This window comes from Anopheles gambiae, chromosome 3 (assembly GCF_943734735.2).
Source record: "Anopheles gambiae chromosome 3, idAnoGambNW_F1_1, whole genome shotgun sequence".
Taxonomy (NCBI): domain Eukaryota; kingdom Metazoa; phylum Arthropoda; class Insecta; order Diptera; family Culicidae; genus Anopheles; species Anopheles gambiae.
This window is the reverse complement of record NC_064602.1, coordinates 50,873,007-50,891,139: the sequence shown is the minus strand read 5'-3', so window position 1 is coordinate 50,891,139 and position 18,133 is coordinate 50,873,007. Positions and strand designations below refer to the sequence as shown.

Below are 18,133 nucleotides of genomic sequence, written 5' to 3'. Positions count from 1 at the left end.
TTGACCTCGCCCGGATAAGCGAATAACACGGATAATGTGTCAAATGATATATTTTATCACCAATTTCTGGTTATTTTTTGGATGTTTTTCTTATTTTTTGATAAAATAACCCAGTTTTTACTAACTTCATGTTTTTCCAAAAAGAATATTTAAAATTTGCCATGCATTATAGTGTTTTTGTTATGACAATGTGCTCTTATAACCGCCTTTTCAAATATCCTCCTCATAACGTAATGTCACTTTTGTATTGAACTGTCATTTCTCAACAGCACGGATAAACGGAAAGCCGGATAAAAGGTACCCGGATAAACGGCGCTCCACTGTAATATATATCACAACTATATTTGATACTCATAAATTATCAATAGATCGGACCATCATCGAACTTTTTGTAAAATTATGCTTTTCTTATTATCACATAATAATAATTAATATTTAGACATAATCATCTATCCATTTTCCCATCCACAACGATTAAAACAGATGTTCAATAAAAATGCTGCTTGGGTTTGACATAAACAGACGTTACGCGTAACGCTAACGCTAACGAAGAGGGTCCATACTTTTACCTCAAAATATAGAACAGTATGTAGAACGAGAGAAGAAGTGTGCAAACGAAAGTGTGCAATCCAAGTAGTCTGGTTATAGAGTTTGCTCTACTGTTTCATATTTCGCACACGTGTGCAACAATCGTTGCTTTTCAAGCGAAACGATCCAAGCAACCCTGTAGTAACGTACCGTTAGTCGTTGCTAGAATTTACATTACTGTACAGCAAGGACTGTGTAGGAACGAGGTCAAGTAATGTAGCAAGATCTATTACAGGGTTTCGAATCATACAAGGGAATAGTTCAATCACTTAGGGGAATGTTGCAAATCGGTAGGGGAATATTGCATGCAAGCTGTGGATGTTTGCAATCACTTAGGGGAGTTTTGCAATCGATTAGGGGAATGTTGCAAGTGTACTGTGGAGCTGTCATCAGACTGTGGGTGCCGCTGTAAATACCTTAAAATACCTCTTATTCACACTATAGCAACGTCCATCGCTAAACATAAACAATGTTCAATTTAACTGTCAAAATTTTCTCATGGCTTTCTGTCAATTTACTCTAAACGCATCGACCTGTTCTCTTTCAAAGACCTTGCTTGTAATATAGAACGATTTGACAAGTAGCCGAAAGTTCATTACAGGGAGTTTGACATCTAAGAGCCCTTTTTGATTCAAATTTTATTTGTGATTGTTGTGATTCTTACACTTTATTTAAGACTTAATAGGAAACACGTTAAATAACACATAGGACGATACGCGAATACTGGTGTGTGGGTGTGCAACCGTCCGTTGCCCTTGAGCGCTCGGTATCAACTCTCGTGCGGCTCCGGTCCTTGTTCGCCAATACGGGAACACTCAGGCACTCAACACGATCGTGCTTCAATAGTCGACAGGCGTATGTCGACGTCGAGCAGCTGGCGCTGCTTAGGCTGCGTTCCCACAACAGTGATTAAAAAGATAAACCGGTCTGGTTATTGCAAGAAAAAATAGACGAACCGAGATCGTCACGGTACCGCGAAATTCGCGCCTTGTTATTAACAGTTGTATAACAGTAGAGCTGTCAAATCTTCCGCGCCTCCAATCGCGCCTGCTGTTTCGCAGAGATACCCAACTTCGGTATTGCTGAGATTTTCGCGGTAGCGCGAACCGATTATTTTTACTTTTTCTGGCGGATTTATGTGAAAACTCGTGTCGAGAAATGAGTTTTGTATTTTATTTTGCATACACTATGTGAAATAAATAATTTGATTCGCAAATTGATAGAAAAATATTTCTTCTTGGCACATTCAATCGTCACCAGCCCTCGGATGGTTCCATACACGAACCGCGATTATCTCGCCTATCTGTCAGATTTTATAACATAATTGACAGCTCAAGTCATACGCGATTTTCGCGGTACCGCGATGATCTCGGTTCGTCTATTTCCAGCCTAAAATATCTGTTAGGTAACACATCACAGCAACCAGCCAATGTGCAATGTAAACAAATGACGAGTACAAAATCGCAACAAATACTAAAACTAAACACAACCTACCCAAATAGCCAAAATTGCTTAAGCAGCCAATTTTGGCATGCTAAAGATCGCTGCATGAATTCGCCCTTTGCAGTAGATAAACAGCGTCAAAGTACCAGGTGGTCCTTCTAAATAGCGCCTAAGCAGCTTCCTTATGCCAGGATGCCGAGGATTATTTTTATTTGTGTTTTATTTTCAAGCAAGGCGTCATCATTGAAATAAACAACACAATTTTATGTTTTCTTTACGTGCATGTTTATTTGTGAACTGTAATTGTTCATAACGTTTACAGATTTTTAAATACTTTACAGTTAAGTCAAGACCACTTCACTTAATATTATTACTTCAAATAACTAATCTATCTGGAGCACAAACTACGAGACGGCGTCTGTCTTTGACAAGAGCCACCTTGTAACGATGTCATGCATTAAAAAGCTATAAAGTTCCACCAAGTTTGGTACACATTCTTAAAAAGCCTTAAAGTTCCATCGTCAACCCTACAGATAGTACTATTCAGCCGCAAAGTTCCAAAGTGTACCGTGTGCTTGTTAAAAAGCTGTAGGATTCCACCAAGTACCGTTTCATCTCTTAATCACCCATAAAGTACGAAATCGGAACGATTTTTCGTTAAACAGCCCCAAATCAGCTATGGAGTTCGAGCTGGCTATTTGGGGATTTTCAGGCCTATCATATTGCGTTCAGCATTCAAGAAAATTCACTCGAGCGTTCATTTTGTTCATTTTGCTATCATTTGACATGTTGCTTTTCTGCCGGCAGTTTCGAGTTCATGAAGCATAAATTGGTATCATGTATGTCGATCGAGTAGGCAGATTGAAGAGATTTTCTCCCGACAGCTCAAGCTGTCGGAAACACGCAAATTGAACCATTAAACGAATTGTGACCGCTGTCTACATTTGTAATTATGTTCAACACAAGTCTAGTAACACTTTTATCACTCATGTTTGACCCAGTTGTAACCAAAACATGGAAAATATTGATTTGAAAGATGCGCTCAATCAGTTTGTTTACACTTAATCTGTTCACCGGATGCTTTGACCAAGTGTCAAACACACTGGAACTAGAAAAAAAGTCGACGAAACTTTAATCGATTCGAACGGCGAATATGATACCAAATTTTCTCCCGTTAGATTCTGGAGCTTCCGACGGATTCGAGAGTCGTTCGACGTACAATCATTATCCGATATACGCTATCGTACGGGACTGAGCGCAACAGCGTATCTCGAGTTTTCGCGTATAGCGGATTCCTATGGTAAAATAGTTTACACTACCGGTTCGAGGGTTGAAATATATCGCCATAGAGTTTTGCATTAAAGTTTTTTGTCATAAAACAAGCATCTTTTGCACAAATTTAATGCAAAATGCATTAAGAACAGTAAGGAAATTCAAAAAGAACATAAAATATTTCAAAGAATCAAAATATTTGCAAAAAACACATGGAGCTGTCAAACTTAGAGAAATCGCGTACTGCGGATAATTGCTGTATATGATAGGCCTGTTTTTAGAAGGCATTTAAAAATTTTATACGGGATTTCACAGATAAAATCAGACGTGCGATTCGTCGGACTCCGCATCCTATTTTATCTATCAAAAACTAAATCTGTGGTGTTTTGTAGTGCGACCTCGCAGACTGCTCGAATTTGTTTTGCGGGACATGTATTTTTTTGGTCGTAGACAATACGGTTAATAGTGTATCTCGGGGACTGCCTGTACATGGTTGATTTCAACTGTCGAGGTTTTTTAGTTGCTTGTCCATCCTGGCGTTGATGTCGGCTTGAGATTTACCTGTTGATTAATAACCAAGCACGAGACCCTACTTTAAACCCACTCACTGAATCTGAAATTCATTGAACTAAGCTATGTCGAAAAAGTTTAGCTGCATTGTTGCTATTTGTGAAAATCGTGGTATTGGCATTAACGGAGATTTACCATGGAAACTAAAGTGAATGAAGCATACAGGTCTGTTCCATCCCCAACGCCTCTGAACTTTGTGTATTGGTTATCTTTACAGGCAGGAACTAAAATATTTTTCACATACTACGAAGAAAGTTAATGATGCTGACAAAAGAAATGCGGTTATCATGGGAAGAAAAACGTACTTCGGGGTCCCAGAAAGCAAACGTCCATTGCCGGAACGTCTAAATATTGTGTTGACGCGAAATGCGGCTGCCTATACTTTTCCGCCGGATGTGTTGGTTTGTGGCAGCCTGCAGGAAGCATTGCACAAGCTGGATTCAACTGACCATGGGGAACACATAGAGAACATTTGGGTTGTCGGAGGTAACAGCGTATATAAGGAAGCCATGGAATCCGATCGTTGCCATCGAATCTATTTGACGGAAATCAAAAAGCAATTCGATTGTGATGCATTCTTCCCAGAAATACCCAATTCTTTTATGGTGATTGATAATGATCCAGACACTCCAAGTGGTGTGCAAGAAGAAAACGGAATACAATATGTATACAAGATATATGAGAACAAACAGCAATAGGTTGGATATCATAGGTCGAAGCAAAACTTACGGTCCTTTATCATCTATTATCGTTTGGCTTCCTGCAGTAGCTCATACAGCTGAGCTATCTGTTCATCTCGAAAATGGTTTAATTGATTTTCAGTCAAATCTTCTCCTATCATTCCAATCGGTCCGGGTTTCCCTCGCAAACCCAGTTGCTCAGCAAGATTTATCGCATATCCCTGTAAGAATAAGGAAAATACGACATTTTAAATATGTAAAACTTTCATGGAAATAAAACTATGGGTAAATAGTAACTTACTGCCCATTCGCTCATAAATTTCTGGCTTTCCATAGGAGAACAATTTTTGTGGCGTTTAAACTCTTCTTTCACGTAGTTATTACCGAGCTCCTGCAACGCCACCGGCAGTCCTGATGAAACGAAATCATTAAACGTACAATTCATGTTAGCAGGATTAATACAACAAATTGTACACGAAATTGCATTACTAACCACGGTGCATACGAAGAATAGTTTTGTACAAAACTCTCACTTTCTGTACGTGGTTCATTTTTATCCAATTGTTTTAATTCCGCTCAGCTCGTGTCTGTCAAATGAAGTTACGTAAACATGACCAGTGCTGCCAGAATCAATCATACACATTTTTTACACATCTCAAATCCATGAGAAATCTACCATTTATTTCGTATTAAATATCCACTACTGCAGTAGTTAGGCTCTTTTTTGTCTATTTCATCTGTTTAAAGAACATTTGCTTACATATCTGCACTGTGCACTTTTTTTACTGAGTTTTCTTTTAAATGATTTGAACAACTTCAAAAACTGCCACCACATTATTTGATCTCTAGTGTCAGAAACTTCCCAATGATCTGCATCTGGTTTAGGCGATAGACACAACATTCAATATCAACATATATTGAACGAAATCAGTAAACATTGAATCAGTTACCACAATATCGAAAGAAAAATAAATACATATCGAGCAGTGCATCAGCAATTATCAGTACGCACAGTGACAAGTTAACACCTCGCATAAAGCGGTGTGTGTTACCCAAAGTGGCACTCGTTTTCGAAAAGAAGTGAAAAACTCCCAACGCGGAACCTTCTCCACTTGTACCGCAACAACTCTTGACTAGATCTAGAGACTAGATGAGTTCGTCTGGTGACTGTGTTCTATCAGTGACCTTGTGAGACTACGACATCTAGGAAATACTGTCCCGTGAAAATGAAGCTGTTTCCCGTGCGGCTGTCCAACATCAATAAGATGTTGGATTTTTACTCCCAATTTAATCCATCACCCCTGAGCATTAAGCAATTTATCGACTTCGGTAAGTATTACATCAACAATATTTTTCTCTTTGATACTTTTTACGATTGATGTTTACGCTCATAAACGTACAATTCATGAAAAACCGGAATTTTGGTGCATTTCAGTGCGAAATTTGAATGAGTGTAACAATTAAGCAAATATAAACATATGGCTATGCTTCAGACCGTGTCGTATAATATCGTAATAACGCAACGTAATAATAGAAAAATCTAATGTTTTTTTTTGTTGGATGCTGGATTTGCGATTAACAACTATATAAAACATTCATGTAAAATAGCTGGAATATACGTTATGTACGACTACATAGTACAACTACATGTGTGAGCATACAGAGAATTCGTCGACTCTTCAACTCTTTGTTGCTAAGCCATCTTAAATACTGACCCCGGCGGATGTCACTGTGTCTGCCCTTCCTCTCTCCCATGAGTGGGTCAAAATACTTGGCCAACACACGGCAACAACACTGACTTTGATGGATGCGATTGACGCACGTCTCAACAAAATATTAGATTTTCTTGCTTGATTTTGCTTCCATTATTCCTGGGTTTTAGGAGACGTTTGTCTTGTGTGTGTCTCTGTTGTTGTGTCTTGAAAACTGAAAGTCTCTAATCGATGATTTTATGGAAACTAGAATGTGTTTATAGAGATGCAAACGTACGTTTAATAACAAATTAAAATACTGAATTCCGTATAATTCGTATATTTTTATTTTTTCTTCCATTCCGCTTCCGTTTAGGGCTTAATGCATGTCCTCGAAAGTCGTTTGTTTTCCTTCGCAAAGAGCTGCCCGTACGGTTGGCGAATATAATGAAAGAGATCACCTTGCTGCCAGAAAGTTTATTACGAATGCCCTCAGTCGGTCTGGTCAGCGCCTGGTATGTGAAAAGCTTCGAGGAAGTGCTGGCATTCGAAAAAACGGATCCTACCGAAAACAATCTAGAGAAGTACTGGGAAGAGAAGCGCTCGCTAAAACTAAAGTACGCATATTTTGATTGGTTTCCTCTTGCAATCCGGCGCGTATCTCAATTTACAGATTCTGCAAATCGCTCACCCAGATTCGTGACCGCCACTCCGATGTTGTGCAAACAATGGCTCAAGGCATACTGGAATTGAAGGAAAGCCGAGATGGAGCGATTGAGCCATCCACTGAGCTCTCGATTCAGTACTTTCTGGATCGTTTGTACATGTCCCGTATCAGTATAAGAATGCTCATCAATCAGCACAGTAAGTAACGGTTGGAGGCTGGTTAGAAGGATGCGTGATGTATTATGTTGTTGATTTTAACACTTCACTGTTCGCATTGTTTTAGCTATACTGTTTGGTGATATACCGCAGACAGGACGCCATATCGGTAGCATAGATCCTCTATGTGATCCGCACATGGTCGTACGGGATGCTTACGAAAATGCACGTTTTCTATGTGATCAATATTATCTTGCAAGTCCAGAACTCGAAGTAATAGAGCATAATGGTAAGTAATGGATGTCGGTAATGTCGTTAGTTTATTGATAAATTTATCTTCCTCAAGGATTTCACAAAATAATGACTTAATATTTAGATCGAATTACAATTTACTGAACATTTAAAAGAAGTATAAGAAGGATCAGCACGGAAAATCAATTCTATCAAAATAAAAATAGACAAATATGCTTACTAACCTAAACTTTTCGAGATAAATGTAATTCATGTGTACATAAAACTCTTGTTTGTTGTGTCTGCGCAGAGATTGATAAGGGAAACCCCATAAAAATTGTGTATGTACCATCGCATCTGTATCACATGCTGTTTGAGCTATTCAAGAACTCAATGCGTGCTGTAATGGAGCATCACGGAACAGAAAATGATGTGCCTCCGATCAAGGTTACTATCGTAAAGGGTAAAGAGGATATATGTGTTAAGATGTCCGATCAAGGGGGCGGTATTCCACGATCGCAAGTGGATCAACTTTTCAAGTACATGTACAGTACTGCACCTCAACCGCCGAAATCTAAAACAGATTTGCCGTTAGTTCCATTGGCTGGTATGCTATGAATGCGTTACGGCGTAGTGTTGATAGTGTTGATGACGATGTTTTCTTTTTATAATACTTATAGGATATGGATACGGGTTGCCCATTTCCAGACTGTATGCTAGATACTTTCATGGTGATCTGGTCCTGTTCTCCTGTGAAGGTTACGGTTCCGATGCAATAATTTATCTCAAGGTACATAGTTATACAGTGCTCGTCAATAATGCATTTTAATTTGTCCATTCGTTTTTTTTTACATTTACTCAAACAGGCATTTTCAGATGAAGCAAACGAATTGTTACCAATATTCAATAAAACTAGCACCAGATTTTATAAAGCAACCGTACCAACTGGTGATTGGTCCAATCAGGTAAAGGGCAAAAAAATCAAACCTCCTATAGTTATATAATTATTACTTCATCAGTTGTTATGTTCGTTACTATAATTGAACCCATTGGTTAATCAGAATTGTGCAGCATCAGGATCAAATAATTGATGAAAGATATAAACATATATCAATTAAAGTAATATAAGCATTTTATCGGCTTTCATGGACTTTTATGTCTATGAACTATTATGGATATTTTGTTAATTATAAAATTATGTGCTGTAAGAGATTGTAAAACTTAAAGCTTTCACTATATAATTTCCGTTGGATCATCCACCATTGTACGTAATATTTGCAGCCCACCTTATCAACATCTTAGGTGTAGTATTAAAAATACATTACTTGTAGGCGGTAATATTGTAGGTATAGTATTTTATGTTGTGGCGTTCTAGCTTGAATACGTTTGAATAGTTTTCTTTTGTTCCCTCTTCGCATCTTCTTATTGTTTATTGTTGCGGGCATTTCCGTCTCTTTTCTATTCTACTAGGGCAAGAACTTTACCAACAGGTTGTTGTAGCCGTTTTACTAACGACTGTTGTACGAATGTGATGTTTAGAGCTCAATTGACAGTACGATGGATCTCAACTGACCGTCGCCCTTTATTTGTCCCAATTTGACGAACTCTATTCTTCCCGCTTACTACTACTACTACTTCTACGTGTCGCTGAGCTACAATGTTTGGTTTAACGACCTTTGTTGACGTTTTTAGATATTTTGATGATAGTTACTTCAATGTTCTGTTTTATTTTATTTAATGTATCTTTTTCGTTATAAGATTATATAAAAATTATGAAAATATATTGATGTTTATATTTACACCATTCTAGCATTGTTGCGTTTTAGTGTATTTTTTTAATAAGTTGTAATGTATCTTTAGTTGTGTGCGTTTAATTCATATGATTTTTGATAAGTTTCCTATAGTATTGAGCAGGTCGACTCCAAGCAAACTGTCAGAGCCAACCGAAATCGAATCGAAAACTCTGCTAGTCCGGCATTGTGGGTGGATGGTAGGCGTAGCAAACAAATATGATTTCAACAAATAATTCAAACTACAGTACCGTCGGAATACAACGGTTAAATCTGTTTTATTCGAAACAACAATAATTTCAGATTTTTTATATGGAAACATGTGCCAACTAACAAGCGCAAATATAATATACGGCCGAAGCCGTAATAATGTGAATCTAAATATAAAAAGCGCAAATTCAACAGTTGGCATGTAATTGAGTGGGTCTTTTTGTTGGTTGTTAATTAGTGGCACATCTCAATAGTTGGGTTGTCATCCTTCCAACGAAGTTGTTCTGCCAGTATGAAGCACCGGCATTGTTGTCAATGGAGCTATGAATTATAAAGTTGAATTTCCGATTTTGAACCAAAGGTAGTTGAACAATATTCTTCTTCTTTTTATTGGCGTTATAACCTACGCTATCATGCTAGGCTTACAGGGTTTTCCAGGAGTTCTCTTAGCTGTGGGACACTTTATTGACTCCTTCTTACGTGAATTGAACTCAATGTAATGGGATTGAACCTGCTCAAAAAGGTTGCCATAGAGTCCAATTTCCATCGTATGAAGTTCACTTCCTATAAGAAAGAGTCAACGAAGTGGTGTCCCACAACTACTATGAGAGAACCCCTGGAAAACCCTGTATTAGAACCACTCGGCCGGAATACAATCCGGTCAAAGTCCTTGTTATGGAGAAACGCCCCATATGAGGCTTGAAACTTGAAGAATTTTGTTAGGTGCCACGGAAGCGCCGGCATTCCAACCATCGCGTGCGAATGCATGCACTAGTTAACACGCAATCGTATCCCAACCAGTTAGCTCATACTGTAGTTCATTTCGACTTAGCTTTGTAACACAGCGATCCTGTCTGTAGCCGCAACTAGCTCATACAACTCCTTACGATTTCGGGTGATTTATATGTATAAATGTTTTATAAATACACCTTCTCCCTTTATTTGGGCTGCTGATGCCGATACATGTGAAACTACGAGAAAAATCTTTTGAATAAGTGGTGAATGAACTCAATTTTGAACTTAATTTTGATACAAAATGTAGTATCTTACAACAATGAAAAGATGGGGAAGTGAGAAAAAAAATGCATGCACATCATATCATAACATAAGTCTTTTTGTGGCGTTTGTTTGTTTGCTATTTTGTTGGTTAATGTATTTCCAAAAACAGTACATTACACACGCATGAGATAGTATTTACAGTATCATTATCAAAATCTTTGTCACCATTTTACAGAATTCTGATATGAACTCGAAACAAATGAACGCTCAAACGAGACGAGCAGGCTCTCTGGGCACGAACACATCATGATCTCATCCGATAACAGACGACGAAGATGGCAATACTAGAGAACTAAAGTAACAGCAACAGAATCGAATTTCAAGTGCAAGATGTCATTTAAGCAATGCATAGTAGTAGATAGCAACAGGGGATTAGATTCAATATCATAAATAGTGGTTATGATTTCGCGAAATCTTGACAACAATTTCATCATGGATTAATGTAAATGAATGAAAATATTAAGTAAACTGTTTCTGCTCTGTTCTATAATGTTCTGCTATCGGCAAGATTTGAAGATGGCGATATTTGTAACATCAATCGACAAGTTTTGTTTCTACCGTTTTTAGTATGCACCTTAGCTACAAAAGCAACATTATTATATTTTTTTGAATTTATTATACACAAAAAAACTAACACAAATGTACTAGCAATAAAATAGTTATTCATATTTATTCATTAATATTAGTTTCGAAGTAAACATAATAAAAATATTTGATTAATCACGGATCCTATTTCTAACAATTATTGCCTGATCGTTTTTACCTTTTTTTTAAATACTCTTCAATCACGTTCTGCTTGATACTTGCTTTCTTAAAACGATGGTTATGCTCAATCGTTTAACGAAGAAGTTTCATACATCGAATCATGCGAGAAATTTATATCGTTGCTCGCAATCAACAAATCTGAGCATACTGCCTGCGCTGTTGGTACTATACTAGAAAATGGAAAAAATGAACTGATGGCCAGCGAAGCATCAGTTGCGGCATCGGGATCACGGGTTTGTATTACCATTGCTGATAGTATTTGCTCCAGTACATCCATATGGCCGTTCGCTATCTCGGAAAGTACCGATTGGTCAAGATTTTGACGAAGTTTACATATATTGTTCAACAGTATTCGGTTAAATAGATCGCACTGCGCCATACCACCGTATTTGATCTCGAGATGCGGCATCCAGCGAAAATAACACTGCTGCCACAATTCAATGTCTCGCAGGCAGCATTGTGGTTCCAGGAACTGTTCGTTATTCTGATTGAAAACAAGATTAAGGGGGAAAAAATATCTCAATTATTGTGCTAAGGAAAAAAGCAGTACTACTTGCCTGTGACAGTTGTAATTTGCCAACTACGTTTACTATAGTTTGCCCGTTCGAATCTTCCGCACGTCGCGCATTAAACAAAGAATTCTGGATAGGATTTTGCGGACTTGAAGAACTACTACTAGCGCTCGGTACTGTTAGCGCCGCATGCGCTTTTTTTGTTTGGTACAGTGGATTTATAAAAAGTGCAAGATCTTTACTTTCAAATTGCTTTTCCCAATCCCATACCGGTCGCAGCACAACATGCTCGGCATGCAGTGCTTGGTATCGTTCGGTTTCGGAATTGAATTGAAACGTGTCAAAAATTGGAATAAACAATGAATCCCACAACGTCGTTAAAAACACATCCGAAAACTCAAATGCATCGGGAAACTGTTGCAAAAGCTGCCATGTGCAGTCAAGGAATAGAAGAAACAGCGGACTGCGTTCGGTACTTTTTACAGTAGACACGTGTCCCAACCGGTCGCTGAATGGATGTCCTAGGATTATCCACTCTTTTTGAATAAGGTTTTGAAAGCCTCGCATCGTACGAAAACTGCTATCCAATAACAATTGCACCAAGCTCGATATCACACAGCTCATATCACGACCATTGATTTCTTGGAGCACCACAGTTTGACCTTCGCGTAGCAACTTCGCAGCAATATCCGAATGCTTCAAACACAGCGAGACGTAGAGTAGCCAGTAGCTTTTTTCCAGAAGGGAATAGAATCTTCCATCCTGCACCTGCAATAAAGCGTTAATATTAATGCACTGATGGGGACGCTTTGTGCACTCAAAACATGTGGTGTTATCAGTGAAGAATAACTTAAACTGACCATAAATTGTTGATCGTTATCGGGAGTGCACAGATCTCGCAGTTTCATGTAACTCAAATTGACATCTTGAATACTGGGTAAAATTTTGTATAGCTCCAAAAGCCTAGGCTGTCGTTTTTGCGGATCGCAACGGCGCACGTGTTCCAGCAAAATGTTTTCCACTGTTGTGTTGGTAATGTCTGGATTCAGCTCAGCTAATCGAACCAGCGAAGCATCCTTAAGACCCCAAACCTACAAAAAAATCCAAGGAAAAATATAGGAACGAATAATCATAATATTGGCACGTACACAAACTTCTTTCATGACCACTTACCCAAATAGCAGAACGATTATTTCGGAAGCTTTTTGATATGTTATCATAGTCGACGTCGCTCAAATGTTTAGGAACAACGAAATGCATCGGCAGGGAACTACTGGAAACACGGCAGTCTTTAGAATATACACGCCAACCTCCGGTTGCATTGCAACGTTCCAACTCTTGGAACCAATCTGAATTCTTGTTGTACATCTTCACGGCTTCACTCATTGGGCTACTGTAATATTTCTCCCTAGAATAGGTATTGCGATAGCATATTTACTGGTTTTGTGGATTATACGAAACATATGAATTCCAACACTTACTTGAATCTGTACAGAAATAGTAGATTATGTCGCGCTGGAAAGGCAAACTTTACTAGCGCATCAGCGATATACTTCCCTTTACCGATTTCCGACAGTTGAAACCCAAACGTGAAGGTTTTAAAATTCTACGCAGACACAAGAAAGCGAAATTAGAAAGTTCATCTAAAAATCATTTACTCCATCCATCCATCCTACAAACCTTGCACACAATACGTATTTTATCAATTTTACTGCTGTTTTTCACCTGCGGACTAATAATTCTTTTCTTTTTATCAACGTATTGGTAAATTCTGTCGATATTAGAGAGTGACACGTCTGACGAACCCAGAAATCGATTACTCTGGAAAGAAAGCTTTCGGGAGAAACAACCAAGTGTTAGAGGAAAAATAACTTGGTATCAACGTAGGTTTCCTGCTTACCTGATCGTCATCCATGTCCAGCGAAACAAACGATAGCCGGAAGTTAGTGATCAGCAAGATTCCCATTTTCTCGCCGCACACTTTGCCATCCTTTAGATAGGATGTAATGTACATGCATACATTATTCGCCCGAGCAGCCTCTAGTTCACCTGTAATGATGCATCTTATTAAAGATCTCTGTACCTAACTGATTGCATGTGTTAATTCATCCATTGCCACTGACCTGATAGTAGCTTTGGTTTATAGTCATCGTTTACGAAGTTTTCGTCTGGAACCTGAAAATTGTAAAAAAAAAAACATTACGACACATTCAGCGCCAACAAAACACATACGCCTCTGGTTTCCTCGCTTGGCAGACAATACGTGGGATTGAACGCACTAACATACCTGGTTTACGTAGCTAGTAAAGTTCTGTTTCGTCTTATTACGACCCTCGGACATTGTTGGCATTTGGTTTGTGTAATGTTTTTACACATCAACTAATTTGCCGTACGCATCGGATAAAGAACCCGGAAATGGTAAGCGGTACTATTGTATTGCTTCAATCACGGGATACTTGAATTTATTAATACTTGAACGACTTGTGTCTGCGACGGTAAAAATTGGAAAATTTTATTAACCGAACAATTTTTTACACATGATAAACAACAGATGAGAAAACAAATTATCGTACAGTTGACACGCCACTAGCGAAGTCTTCGCAGAATACGGGGTTGGCTCAATGTGAATATTTTGACAGTAAATCTGTCAAATTGAATGAGCTGTGTGTGTGTGTGTTTTTTTTTTGTTTTTGTACTGAGTGTGGCTGTGTGTGTTTTTATCTGTGTGTGTCTTTTATTTTTGCTTGTTCATTTCGACAGCTCCGATTGTCAACACTTTTTTTCAGCTCGGTAAAGTGGAAAAGCTAGTCCAAGGCGTTCACGCACGAGGAAAGTCGAAATAAAAATTATAGCATAACACTATTAGGATCCAACAATTGTTCCGCTTTCTAAAGTGCTGTGCGTTGTGCACTGTTCACTATATGTGCGTGTGGCGTTGCGAAAGATATGGTGAATGATTTCAAACAAAGGAAATAATTGTCATGTCATAATTAAAGAAATGGAGCTCTAGAGCTACTCGATGGTGTTAGCTATTCATTTTAACGCAATCTTTGATGATAAAATGATAAGTCATTAATAGAATACGTACAAACTCACATACCATTATCAAAGTGGCGAAAAACGTACAGCAAGAACGATGCCATCTTTCCGCCAGAAGGTTACAACTTACTTCCGGCAACTGAGTTTCGTTTCCGAACGAGACCAGCGGGGCCCAACGCAGCAATGTTCTTCGATGGCAGGCGGGAGCTTTATGACCAGATATTTAGAAGGGTAAGTCAAAGACGTAATAAAGGAATCATTATTACGTTTATTTATCGTTTTATCTGCTTGTGTGTAGAGAATGGGACCCGCAAGCTTCGATGGCACCTATTTACAGCGGTAAATTGCCGGAAGACTTGCCGGAGGTACGAATTGGTCAGTATGCTGTAAGTCAAACGGAAAAGGACGCTGCTTATACAGGACCATTCGAAGGTCTCACGGGAGTGAGACGTGCCAAATCGCATCTAACGGCAGGAATTGAAGACGATATTGATTACATCGACGTTCTGCAAGATCAAGCTTCGACATCGCAACAGGACAAATCAAAGAAAATCTCTCCAGCATTTGACTCAAATTCAAATTCAAAATCGTTTGCTCCGTTCACTCCTGCAAAGCATTCCATTGTCTCAAGTCAATTGACGAGCGGGGAGAAGAATCCGGAGACGAAAAAAATCAGTGACGATCCTATAGCAAACATCACTGACTGGAACCGTCCAAATGAAGATGCCTACGGTATATCTGTATCGTTGTACGAAACACATTTACACACATCCGGAAACGTTGGTGATCCGATTGCAGATTGTTTTGGTATCGTATCCCGGGCTGATTCCTGCATAATGGCAATGGCTGATGGTGTGAACTGGGGTAGGTGACCATACCCATCTTTCGTTCCAATATTTGTATGCTCTTGAGTTACACGATTATTGTATGACATGGATTCAAATTTACTGATATCATTTCACAGGGGAAGGTGCCCGGATTGCAGCGAGATCAGCAATTCAGGGTGCAATAGAATATCTGAGTTCTGCGATTTTTGGCATACACCAAGGTAATGTTTTGCAATGTAACAGTTTGTATTTTGATTTTCAACATTTGATGCATTCATTTTACAGTAACTTCGACCAGAGCCATTTTTGTTAGCTTGATTCGCAGCTTTTGGGAGGCACACAACTACATACTTCAAGTCGGAGGAGCCTTGAGCACGTTGACCGTCGCCATCGTATTACCCATTGAGTCATCAGACCAAAGTATTGTTTGCTGTTGCAATGTAGGAGACTCTCTTGGGTATATATTTTCGAAAAACAATATCGTACGGGAGATAACTATGGGTAAGCGCTAAGTGAAACAAAATTTAAACGGAGTAGTTAACAGTGAATAACATGCAATCGCTTATTCGTAGGTTCACATGATGTTAGTCTTATGCGCGATATGCGAGATGCCTTAGGTGCATTAGGTCCCGTGTATGGCGATAAACCGGAAATGAGCAATCTCACACTATCTATGTCATACGTCGATGAAGGAGACATTGTGTTTCTTACATCGGATGGCATCAGTGACAATTTTGATCCAGTGGTCGGAAAATTTGCGGAAGCGGTCGGTAGTAAACCTACCAGTACTGCTAATAGTAGCAGTAACGCTGTCAACACCAGCAAACCTCCAACATCCAACCAGCAACATGAACGGAAAAGTAAAGCAGGTCTAGCCCCTAAAAGACAGAACAAAAGTGCACCTATGCTTACTTTAGCGCAAAGCAGTGGTGCATCGGATCCCGAGCAAGGAAACGCGAATCATGCTGCTAGTACGCGTGCCGAACGAAAAATTTCTGTTCCGGTGCGAAAAACAGGACCACCGATCGCTGGAATGCAGGACAAAAGCTATAACTCGAAATATGTTACTAGATCGAAAACGTTCATTGAACCGGCGGCAGTGTTAAGGCGATCGAACAATGTCGTTGCAAAGCCACACACTGCAATAGTGCTACCTCAGGTGACAGCACAGCAAAGACATGTTCTAACTCTGTTAAGGATAGCCGACCTGCTCGTTTACGGTATAAATGGTTCACTACGGCCTTGTACGAATGCTAAACAATTATGCCAGCTGTTGATCGACTTTGTGTCCTGTATTACGGCTGCCAAACGCAAGCTACTGGAGCAACGCGAGTTATATTATAAGGTAGTGTGCTCTCCGGACGGAACCCGAAAGGAAGTTCCACACAGCGCACACGAGCACAAAGCGATACGAAAGCGTATGGTAGATGGTACTACATTTTCGTTGCTCCCTGGAAAACTGGATCATGCTTCGATTGTCGCGTATACCGTTAGCAGACGAAGATCGGAAGATAAACCAACGGCTGAACATATTATCTAATTACCAGTTTAGCAGTGTACGAACACATTCGTAATATTGAATTTGTGAATTTGCTTGCAAATTGCAGCAAAATTACTTTCTATCTATAGTATAGTATGTAAACTTATTATTTATGAATTCAATTCATCCAGAGTATTTGATTCAAGAGCGCAAAGCTTCATTACTTGTGCGAATTCTGCTTCGTGCTGAACCACTAGTGTTTCGTGCTGAACCACTAGTGTCGACAATTATTGCCACTATACAAAAATCTGTCCGCTGGCGCTAAGACTTTTTTTAAAAGAAAAATAAATGAAATCTTGCTGCAATTAATATTTTATACAAGCTACAACACGAAGAAAGAATATTAATGTAATAAAATATGTGCCATGAAGGCTCTAAAACAAACCCCTGTTTTTAAGGTATGTTTGTGTTGCGAGAACAATAATGCAACGTTTTCAATATCAGCAATGAGCAAGTATGTTACTTTTACGATCAATTTTTGCATTCCTTACAGAACGAATATTAATAAACGAAAATAAACGGATACATCTGATATGTTATTATCATGAAATATAGAAATTATCAACCAACAGATGTATATTTTATTATACATTTTTTTTTTAAATTTAGTTAAACAATTTATTAATAATTTTCTTCATGAATTCTTTTGAATGTAGAGTGTACGTCATTTTATTTGATTGTATATAATACTCCCACTTTGCTTGGAATCCTAGGAATCCCATGCGCCGCAAATACGCCACCAAATGCAAATGCGCCCGCAGGGCAAAAACCGGGTTTCGCGAGCTCGCCAACGCTCCAAATCGGTTCGATTGCCCTCGCGGGCGAGCGTTTTTGAAAGTCGTTGTGAGGGTTTTTGAGGGTTAACGATAGCCGCCAAAAAGCTCGCGCTGGTGTGCGATTGTGTAGATGGACAAAATTAAATGGTCAAAAACATAAATACACTTCACCACTCCTCCATCTCCTTCTCATTGACCCCACGGGGTCCTACATTTCATGTGTGTTGGGGAGTAGTGATGGGTAATCCGGAGCGGAGTCATGGATCAACTCCGACTCCGGTGCGCAAAATATGACTCCGACTCCGGATCATAACTGGA

The 18,133-nt window shown here is 39.0% G+C and overlaps 5 protein-coding genes across 9 annotated transcripts; 3 read left to right on the top strand and 2 right to left on the bottom strand.

Annotated features, from left to right (window-relative positions):
• Positions 1-3,879: 3,879 nt before the first annotated feature.
• On the top strand, positions 3,880-4,872 carry LOC1279701 (dihydrofolate reductase). Its single transcript, XM_319471.4, has 2 exons — positions 3,880-4,021; positions 4,091-4,872. Exons 1-2 carry the CDS (start codon positions 3,939-3,941, stop codon positions 4,569-4,571), a joined length of 564 nt encoding a protein of 187 aa, XP_319471.4. The 5' UTR covers positions 3,880-3,938; the 3' UTR covers positions 4,572-4,872.
• Positions 4,040-5,207, bottom strand: LOC4578233 (succinate dehydrogenase assembly factor 3, mitochondrial). Of its 3 annotated transcripts, none has more exons than XM_061655497.1 (4): positions 5,047-5,207; positions 4,855-4,964; positions 4,603-4,774; positions 4,040-4,500 (listed from the first exon to the last, which is right to left on the bottom strand). In XM_061655497.1, the coding sequence occupies exons 1-3, from the start codon at positions 5,102-5,104 to the stop codon at positions 4,619-4,621; spliced, it is 324 nt and encodes a 107-aa protein (XP_061511481.1). In that variant the 5' UTR covers positions 5,105-5,207; the 3' UTR covers positions 4,040-4,500; positions 4,603-4,618. The 3 variants fall into 3 exon arrangements, with proteins under 3 accessions (XP_061511481.1, XP_001238160.2, XP_061511482.1); XM_001238159.3 differs by having other exon boundaries at positions 4,040-4,470; positions 5,047-5,205; XM_061655498.1 differs by having other exon boundaries at positions 4,040-4,408; positions 5,047-5,203.
• LOC1279699 (pyruvate dehydrogenase (acetyl-transferring) kinase, mitochondrial) lies at positions 5,164-11,083 on the top strand. 3 transcript variants are annotated; one of them, XM_061655495.1, is made up of 8 exons: positions 5,164-5,882; positions 6,621-6,828; positions 6,918-7,108; positions 7,194-7,355; positions 7,608-7,904; positions 7,978-8,087; positions 8,164-8,262; positions 10,532-11,083. In XM_061655495.1, exons 1-8 carry the CDS (start codon positions 5,780-5,782, stop codon positions 10,604-10,606), a joined length of 1,245 nt encoding a protein of 414 aa, XP_061511479.1. In that variant the 5' UTR covers positions 5,164-5,779; the 3' UTR covers positions 10,607-11,083. The 3 variants fall into 3 exon arrangements, with proteins under 3 accessions (XP_061511479.1, XP_319468.4, XP_061511480.1); XM_319468.5 differs by lacking the exon at positions 10,532-11,083 and adding an exon at positions 8,768-9,106 and having other exon boundaries at positions 5,433-5,882; XM_061655496.1 differs by lacking the exon at positions 5,164-5,882 and adding an exon at positions 6,401-6,538.
• On the bottom strand, positions 10,999-14,268 carry LOC1279698 (myotubularin-related protein 10-B). Its single transcript, XM_061655493.1, has 9 exons — positions 13,921-14,268; positions 13,757-13,808; positions 13,534-13,682; positions 13,314-13,466; positions 13,115-13,239; positions 12,807-13,041; positions 12,494-12,724; positions 11,679-12,401; positions 10,999-11,605 (listed from the first exon to the last, which is right to left on the bottom strand). The coding sequence occupies exons 1-9, from the start codon at positions 13,981-13,983 to the stop codon at positions 11,186-11,188; spliced, it is 2,151 nt and encodes a 716-aa protein (XP_061511477.1). The 5' UTR covers positions 13,984-14,268; the 3' UTR covers positions 10,999-11,185.
• Positions 14,269-14,359: 91 nt separating this feature from the next.
• Positions 14,360-17,423, top strand: LOC1279697 (PP2C-like domain-containing protein CG9801). Its single transcript, XM_061655494.1, has 5 exons — positions 14,360-14,903; positions 14,971-15,536; positions 15,637-15,720; positions 15,785-16,000; positions 16,072-17,423. The coding sequence occupies exons 1-5, from the start codon at positions 14,770-14,772 to the stop codon at positions 17,037-17,039; spliced, it is 1,968 nt and encodes a 655-aa protein (XP_061511478.1). The 5' UTR covers positions 14,360-14,769; the 3' UTR covers positions 17,040-17,423.
• Positions 17,424-18,133: the final 710 nt, after the last annotated feature.